Below are 9,429 nucleotides of genomic sequence, written 5' to 3'. Positions count from 1 at the left end.
TCGACTTCAGTGCGGGGAACGAGCTCATGCACGTTTCCCGCTACTCCGAATACTTCCCTAATAGATGAGGACAATTTTGACTTACCCTCTGCTTCGCTTCGCACCTCAAAGAGGACGTTACCGCTCCTTGTCTGCATTACACTCTTGATTTGGACACCAAGGGTGTCGGGCTGGATCTTGTGTTTCAAGTCCTTAAGAACCTGCGCGTGACTTTGCTCCTATGTCAGTTTCACCAACACCGCTTCTGATCGAGCGACTCGCAGGGCCTCCTTCTTCCATATCTGCCTAGGAGGAGATTCCACCTTATGCTCTTTTGTTATTTCTGCTGATGTCCCCACTTCAACGTTTCGGGTCCTCTGCTTCTTTGCCGATGGTTTTTGGGCTGTTCTCTCTTGGGTCCTCAGAGTTGGCTCTCTCGCCCTCTTTCCGCAAACAAGGGCTGCCTCCGTCTGAGTTCCCTTTCAATATGTGTCCTTCATGCCAGCAGTCTTCTTGGCTTCTCGTACCTTCTTGGCAAAAAACTGTCCAATCCAGTATTCGAAGCCGTTAAACCAGCTTTCTAAAGATCCTGCATTCCTCTGCATTCATCTTGGAGATCAAACTGACTCCTTTCTCCATCGATATCTTAGCACGCCAATTCCAGCTCCTCGTCACTTCTACTTTCTAAACTTATTTGTGTATTCGACTCCATTTTATTCCCACGAGTAGTTAGGGAAGTAAGAGTCCGCTCCGCAGACCCTTGTTTGCGGGGGTAAGGTCTGAATACTCTAGCAAGCGACTTGGTATTCTAGAGGCACCGTTTGGAACACCATTCCCTGGTGTCATTCAGTCCGCGGTACGGTTGTTGACACCTTAACTTGGGTGGTTTTTTTTTCTCGGTGTATCCTTTACCCAGCTTGTTTGGTCCGCGGGGCCTATTTTTTCAGCATTACCCTGTTTCCAGGGAGCATTCTCCTATCCGTCTCCTGGGGACGCGCCACGTATGGGTTATAGACTCCCACCTTGGATTAGAATATTATAGGGATTATATGATAAAAACTAATAAAAAATAATATCAGTGGCGAATTTAGGTATACGCCGGTCTTATAGGCGAAAAGAAATTTGCCGCCATTATAGGCTAAAAAATCAACTACTGTCGTGTAGCACTTTTATTTATATTACATAACGTACATTATACAACGTAAAATTAAATTCATCGGATGATTTATGTAATGTTGAGAATTACTCAATAACTTGCATTAGTGAATTGAATAAAAAATAAATATTCTGAGTCAATCTTTATGAAAATTTTTTCCCGAAACGCTCAGGTTGCATCTTCGCTTTTTGAGTTACAAGCAGGGTCGCCCCGCCACCCCATGAAAAAAGTTTTAATTTCTGGAGTAAGAAATTCCACACTTCAGGGTCTTGTCGAAACATGCCATCTTTTTAAAGGATTGAAGAGGTGTGTCCACGAAATAAAACCATATTAACAACTTTTATTTCTACCCTCCCCCTCACCCCCCTCCACACAGGGTCACAAATATAACACAAATAGACCAAATTTAATTTGTACGTATTATTGTTAATTTTTAGAAATTTCAGTCATTTTTGAATACAAATAATTATTAATGTACATTTCAAGTTTCCCCTATGACTTCGAAAGCAATTTGTAATTATTTAAATAAATGTAACCTGACTTGCATGTTGGTGGCGGTAGTGAGAAAGTGTGCAGTGACAGGCGGTGAGAAGTTTTTACAAAGTTTGTGTGGAAGGTGAGAGTGGAGTGTGAGGGTGGAAGTCTAGGAGGTGAATACGGTTGTGAGGGGTACATTGGGAAGATAGAAGTTAATTTACATTGTAGTTGGGGGGTGGAATTTGGCTAAATAGGGAAAGTGAGGTTAGGTTTGCAAGGGAGTGGGGTAGTTTTGCGTTTAAGTTTTTGGGCCTTCATGGCGGGCAAGGGCGGTTTTCGTAGTGATGGATGATGTTAGGGGTGAGGAACGTGTGGCTAAAGGGGATGTGAGAGGTGAAATAGGGCAAAGAAACTGAAATTTTAGTGTGGTAAGCGCAAGCAGCCCTAAGTGTCATCTGTGGGCAGCAGTGAGTCCTTCTGTGTATGGATAGTTTCAGTTACCGACGGACGAGCGTGAGCTGGGCAGCGAGAGTACTGGCAGTGCTGGTAGTGAAGTAGGCGGGGAGAAAATTTACAGAGGGACACGACGGCCAGTTTTGCGTGGCCCGGTGTCAAGTGGCGCGTTAGGGAGGGGGAAGAATCGGAGCGGAAGAAGCGATCAGGCAAGGGAGAGAGCGTCCAGTGCAAGTGAGGGGGAGGATCTGTTAAAGAGGAAAAGGGAAAGCAAAGAGAGTCCGGAGAAAAACGCGCTAGAGAGTCCCTTTAGAAAAAGCGTACGAACACGGATTGAAGCTCAAGAACGGGGAAGAAAGGGCAGGGTGGAAGTGCTGCTACAGAGCATAGGGTGGGTTGAAGGCAAGGTAGGGAAACTTAGTATGGAGGGGAGAAAGGAGAATGAAGTAGCGGTGGTGGAATTGGAGAGCTGGGAAGCAAAATTGGTGGTAATGCGTAACAAAAATATGATAAAGGTCAATAAGGTTTTTATCGATCAAGATTTGACGAGGAAGGAAAGGGATGTTCAGATAATGCTAAATGACAGGGCTAGAAAGGAGAGGTGCGCAGGGAGAGCAGTGAAGGTAGGGTATCGGAAAATAAAAATAGACGAGAAAATATGGGCATAGGACGAGGAGAAGAAGGTGTTGAAGGAAGTGCAGGGGAATTTGTTTCGGGGAAGTAGGGGGTGGGAGTAAAGTAGGGTGAAGGAATGTTAAAGGTGTTGTACTGGAATGTAGCAGGGGTAAAGAAGAAAGATGAGGATTTCTGGAGGTATGTTCAGGAATTTGATGTGATTGGCTTGGTAGAGACGTGGGTAGAGAGAAAGGAGTGGAATAGAGTAGAGCGAAAGTTGCCAAGGGGGTATAGGTGCAGACTGCAGTAGGTGGTCAAAGTAGAAAGGAAAGAGAGGGCTAGTAAGGGGTTAGAGATGGATTAGAGGAAGAAGTTCATGGAGGAGGAGAGGGGGAGTGCGTTCAAATAAGGCCTTAAAGATAGGAGGGGTGATGTATAAGTTTGTGACTGTGTACAATAAGGATGGAATGGATTAAAGAAAGGGTAGAAAAATTACTAGGAGAGAGAGATGAAGGTATAATGGTAATGGGGGGAGACTTTAATGCCAGAATTCGGCGGGAAGGGGGCCCATACTAGGAAGGGGAGAGCTTTGAATGAAAATCGAAGGATAAAATAATAAATAAAGAGGGGGAGATTCTAAGAGACTGGATGGAGGATAGAGGGTGGGCGGTGGCGAATGGTATGGTAAAAGGGGACGAAGAGGGAGAATACACGTATATGAGTAAGAGGGGTGTATCGGTGATAGACTACGTGATTATGAATATGCAAGGGTTTGAGGAGATAGAGAGATTTGCAGTGAAAGGAAGGGTGGAAAGCAGGGTGGGAAAGAAGGGTCGTTAGGGTAGAGGGTGTCATCGACGAGAGAGGCGATAGAGAAGTATCAGGAGTAGTTGGGCAACATTAGCTTTGAGGGGGAGTCCGTGGACGAGATATGGGAGGATCTACAAGAGAAAGTGTAAGGTTGTGTGCAAAAGAAGGTATTTAGGAAAAAGAAGAAAGGAATGGTAAAGCCGTGGTGAGATAGGGAATGTAAAATGATGAAGAGAAAGGTGAAAAAGAAGTACAGGAAGTGGAATGAAGGAACCGCGAAAAGGGGGGAGTGCGTAGAAATCAGGAAGGAGTTTAGGGCGATGTGTAAGAAGAAAGAGCAGGAAAAAGAAAAAGAGCTGGAAGAGGAGTTGAGAAGTGTTAAGACAGAAGGGAACGTGTGGATTATAATTAATAGGTTTAGGAAACGTAGAGTGGGGATAATTGAGAAGATAGGGAGCGACGAATGGAGGAAATTTGTTAAGGATTCATTTCAGGGGTCAGATATTCGAAAGAGAGATGAGGGGGTTAGAAGAAACAGAGAGGTAGATGAAGAGGAACTGAACGACGAGGAGATAGAGAAGCAGATATGGAAGTTGAAAAAATCGAAGGCAGCAGGGATTGACGGGGTAGAGAACGAAGCATGGCTGTTTGGCACACAAGAGGTAAGGCAGAGGCTGAAGGTGGTTGTGAAAAAAGTATGGAGGGGGGAGGGATTCCCAAGAGGATGGAGAAAGGGGTTGATTGTACCACTGTATAAGAAAGGGGATAGGGAGAGGCAGGAAAATTATAGAGGAATTACGCTCATGAATACTGAGTACAAAATATACGCGATGGTATTAGAAGATAGGCTGCAAAAGGATGTTGAGGGGTAAGGAATATTGCCGGAGACACAGGCGGGCTTTAGCGAGAGAAGGAGCACTATTGATAATATTTACGTCTTGTAACACGTGGTGGATAGAGAGTTAACCAAAAAGGGTGCCAAAGTGTACGCGTTTTTTGTAGATCTAAAGAGCGCGTTCCCGTCAGTGGATAGGGGGAAGTTGTAAGAGCCAATGGAAGAGAGGGAAGTGAACTGAAGGAGAATGAAATTGTTTGATTGTGGTGAGAGACGTAGTGGTGCAAAGATGGAGGTGGAAAGGGAAAGGTATTTTAGAACGAATGGATTGCAGATGGATGAAGTTAGCAGAATGCACGAGGAAGGAAGGTATATGAGTTGGTTCAAAAGAATGGCATGGAGAAAGGGAAGGCGAAAGGAGTGGAGAGAATAAGAGAGTCAAGGTATAACGGAAACTATGTGTGAATTATGCCAAGGGAGAGAGCGTAGTATTTGTGTAAGAAAGGAGAGCAGGGAAGTCAGGAACATATACCGAGAATGAGGTGTAGTTGCATGGAAAATTATAATAGTTTCTGGCTTTCTAGAGAAAAAAGAATGTGTGAATTGTGCGGGAAGGGGGACGCAAAATTGGAGCATTGGTTAGAGGAATGTGAAAAGGTGGCAACGAGGGGGATAAGCATGGAGGTATTGTTGCATGAAAGGGGTGGCAAAAGGGCAGTAGCATGGGTGAAGGGGGTGTTGAGTAAGATAGAGAAGAAGAAAAGGAAGGAGGAAGAAGAATGGAGAAGGAAAGAGTGTAAATAGGAGATGAAGTAGATGTCAGAGAAATGTACATATTGTAAATAGTAGTTAAGTATTAGGTGTTAGCTGCGGAGACAGAGGCTGGTAATGCGAGGCATAGCGACAAAAGAGCGATATGCGTGCGAGGCGAGGCGCAGCGAGGATGGTTAGGCTATAGGAGCGAGCGGATTAGTTATAAGTTGTGAATGGGTAGTACTTTGTAAGACGTAGTTGTAAGAAAATTCTGTAAAGAAATGGAAGTGTGAGCAAGTCAATTTTTTAAGGGCAGCAGGCCGAAAAAACGTTACAAGAATAAATGTAACTTGTTTGAACATTTATTTATTCCCAAAAAATGTAAAAAAATGTATATTCCGAATAAAATGTTATGGTTAGTCATTGCTTGGAGAAGTAAATTAATTAAAAAAACATGTGATTATTTAAACAATTAATTATTGTTTAATTTCAGAAGATCTATAATTTGACACAGAGATGTTCACTTTTTTCTCAAGTTGGTATACTTGCAGGTTTTTTGCTTGCAGAGGCATGAAAGCATCCATATACAGGGTTGGTAACGTATAACACTCTACGTCCTATATGTGGTCTTCTACGCGTATACTACCACGTATATTAACTCTTTACTTTTCTACGCGTTTTGATGTATATTACGTTCGAATAAAAACTTTTAGTGCACATGCGTCAATGTCGAAAAATACCTAAAATAATATATTTTTCTTGATGTAAGTCGTCGTTGCCGTGTCAGCTTATCAACTTTTCATTACAGAAATAGTAAAAAAATGTATCGAGGGGGTATGAAGGAAAATGTGGGACCAATTGTCCTACGAATTCATAAAAGTCGAGAAAGGAAAAAATACTACTTTGTGCATCATTTGTAAAGTGTAATTCACAATACTGCAGAATCTATAATAATATATCAGTTTTCATAGTTTTGTGTTTATCGATTCGTGTTATATTATTTATTTTATTTTATTCGTCTTGCAAATCTCGTAGAAAATACCAATATTTAAAAATTCTTTGATTTTGAATAAATGTTAAAGCAGTTTGAGGTAATGATTAGGTATAATTATAATCAGGTTACAATTTGTTTTCTGTCCTTTCTTCCGCTCGAAAAACACATCCTTCCATAGGATTCCATTATGATGTTGGGTATTTCTTCCCAGCCCATGCATATTTATTATTTTCAATTACTATAACGCATTTTACAGCATTCTTAATAATTATTATATTTCAAAAATGAGTTTATGTACTTTTCAACACTGATGACCTTGATTTTGCAAGTCGGCATCTTGAAAACGTACTTTACAGGAGTTTTCTACTGTTATTGATGGTTTTCGACTGTTTTCGACGTATATGACGCCAAAAACGTATTATACGTAACATAATAGTTGAATATTTGACCTAAAAAGACAAATTCCCAACGAAAAAGTATCATAGTTTATATTTTAATAAAAAAAAAGAAAACAACTTTGAAATCAAAAAGACGAATTTCCAACAATTAAAGATTTTTCACTCAAAAAATAAATAAAAGTTTATGTAAATTATTGAATCCTTCGAACCAGAAGACAAGTTTTCTTTGAAAAAAAAAATCAATTTCCAAACTAAAAATATGAGTGTTCAAAAAAAATTAATTTTCGACGAAACTGATGCATTTTTACGCAAAAAAAAGGAAAATTCAAACTAAAAAATCATTTTTTACAACAAAAAAACGAAAATTTTTAAATAAAAAATATCAATCTTAAAAAATTGGCAGTTGAATCTCGCGCTTCGCGCTCGGATATTTATTCTTTGCATTTGGAATGCTTGAAAAAAAACTTTATCAAAAAGATCTTTTTTAGATGGCAGTATTTATATGCGTCTTCATATTCTGAATTTTCTACTGAATTAAGTATTCTCAGAAATTAAGTTTCTCAAAGCTCTGTAGGCTTTGAGGTACACATTCCCATCGGGACACTCGCGCTGCGCGCTCGCTTTCCGACGGATATTTGTAAACAGGTTTTGTTAAATCTTTTTCTTCTCGTAACTTTCGTCGTTTTTCCACACATTTTTATTATTATTATTTTTTTCTATGTTATTTTTCACGAATAAAGCAAAAAATACGCGTCCTATCAAGAAGTGATCCTCAACTAAATTGTAGATCTTTTTTAGGATAACAATTTTTGTTGATTCGTCTTTTTTCGTATCCTACATAGTTTGTCCACAAAATAGAATTTTTTATTTTTCCTTATTTTTTGTGCAATAAAAATGTTATTTTTTGAGTTTTGAAGAAAATCCAAAAATTTGTTATGATGATCTTGCAGGGCTTTCAAATAGAAATGTTTTTCTTTTCTTGATTTTTTTCATATCGTGCGTTTTTTGGCTTCAAATTTTGATTTTCGGTTGATTAGAAAATTTTTGAAAACGCTATATCTCTGAGAATTTTCATTTTATCGAAAAAAGTTATGAGGATAAATTTTTGTTTAATATTATAAATATCCGTACATAGAATTTTCAAATTCAGAAAAAAGTGGTCTCAAAAATTTTCAAAATGCGCTCTCTTCTTGAATTTTTATCAAAAATAGCTGGTTCGCGAACTCATCCTTTCTTTTAGGACCTTAAATAAGTGTGTCAAAGATGGATTTGATTTGCTCATTTTTTCGAGAGTTATCGTGTTTACGGACGGATGGTCGGACGGACAGGCAGACAGACGCCATCGTGAAGACCTGATTTTCGGATTTAGGGGGTCTCGAAACGTGGAGATCCGTTGAAAAAGTGTCATGTCAAATTTCCAACAATTTTAATACTTTCTCAATCATAAATGATGAGAATGTAAAAAAAAGAAAGTATTTTCCACTAAACAGTTAAATTTTTAACCAGGCATAAGCCTTCAACAAAAAAAATTCACAATGTAGTTTAACTTTGACTCAAGTAGTTGAATTTTCAATTAAAAAAAAATTAATTTTTAAAAAGATAATTAAAATTAACCAACAAGATAACGCTATATCTCTGAAAATTTTCATTTTATCGAAAAAAGTTATAAGGATAAATATAACTTTTCAACGATTTTTAACCAAAAAGTTGCATTTTAATACAAAAAATAAATTTTCTTCTATAACAGATGAAGTTTTAAAACAAAAAGATAAATTTTCAAAAAAATAGTTGACTTTTCGGTTGAAAAAGAATTTAGTCGAGTTTTCCCGATCAACATTTGAATTTTTTAACAAGAAATAATTTTCTAACATAAAAATTGAAATTTCAATCCAAAATACGAACTTCTAACCACAAAAGGATGAATTTCTATGAAAATAGTTAAATTCTCTACCAAATAGTTGCATTTTTATCCGAAAAAGATTTAAATTCTGCTAAAGCAGATAAATTTGAAAATAAAAAAGACAAACTTTCAATAAAAGAGTCGATTTTTCAACGGAAAAGTAACGAAAAAATTCAATTTTCTGTTAATTAAAATAAATTCTGAGATTCTCATAAATTCTTAGAGAATTTGTTTCTCGGTTACATTCTCGGCAATATTCTCATTCTCGTCACCGTTCTCAATGTAATATAACCAACTCAGAACTCTACTCCCATGTATAAATATTGAAAACAGTACGTTTTAGTGTTCGGTGGTAACGCTAGATGGCGCCGAAAATCAGTAAGATTCAATGCGCATGTGGAACCACAATATTTTCAATTATTTTGACATACATTAACATAATTTGTTATTGTATAACACTGTCTGAGAGTTGTATATATTGTTATACGTAATATGTTTACTATTTCATGCTGACTGAAGAAAATGTGTTGATTGGTAAGTTTTGAATAAAAAAAGAGTAGAGATTAGAGTAGGGTAGAGATTTGCTTGAGTAGAGATTAGGTTTTTGTTTTCATAATTCAAAGCAGTAACAAATAACTTACAGGTGATATAAATACAGATTCAAATATAAGCCATTTTGAAAGATTAAGAAGTCATTTATAAAAATTTTTTTGTTAAAGAAATACAAAACTGTATTGCAAAACATAACCTGAAATGTAAAACAAATTGATCCATTGGTTATTTAAAAATAAAATGTAATGATTTTAGTGCACTGAGATAAATAAGAGAATAATAAAGAAAATTACCAATTATATTAACATTTTTAGATGTATGAATATTTGAGACGATGGGTCTCTTCATTTTTTAATCTGTTTCCTTCAAAATCAACATGCTGTATATTGTAAACCTTTTTGATTAAATTATTGTAGGTACTTTACGCATCGTCAATTATTAGTTACCTTTAAATTTGATGTCCTGCTTATTTTCATAAGAAAATTATTTAATTATCATATTTTTATT

General features: G+C 37.5%; 1 protein-coding gene across 1 annotated transcript in view; it reads right to left on the bottom strand.

The window, feature by feature from the left end:
• Nucleotides 1–218: 218 nt before the first annotated feature.
• LOC117169745 overlaps nucleotides 219–9,429 on the bottom strand; it is a 53,990-nt gene continuing 44,779 nt past the window's right edge. The window contains exon 3 of the mRNA XM_033356251.1: nucleotides 219–458. Coding sequence (XP_033212142.1) covers nucleotides 219–458 — 240 coding nt within the window. The remainder of the gene's footprint in view (nucleotides 459–9,429) is intronic.

This window comes from Belonocnema kinseyi, chromosome 3 (genome assembly GCF_010883055.1).
Source record: "Belonocnema kinseyi isolate 2016_QV_RU_SX_M_011 chromosome 3, B_treatae_v1, whole genome shotgun sequence".
Lineage (NCBI taxonomy): Eukaryota > Metazoa > Arthropoda > Insecta > Hymenoptera > Cynipidae > Belonocnema > Belonocnema kinseyi.
This window is presented reverse-complemented; position numbering and strand designations above follow the sequence as displayed.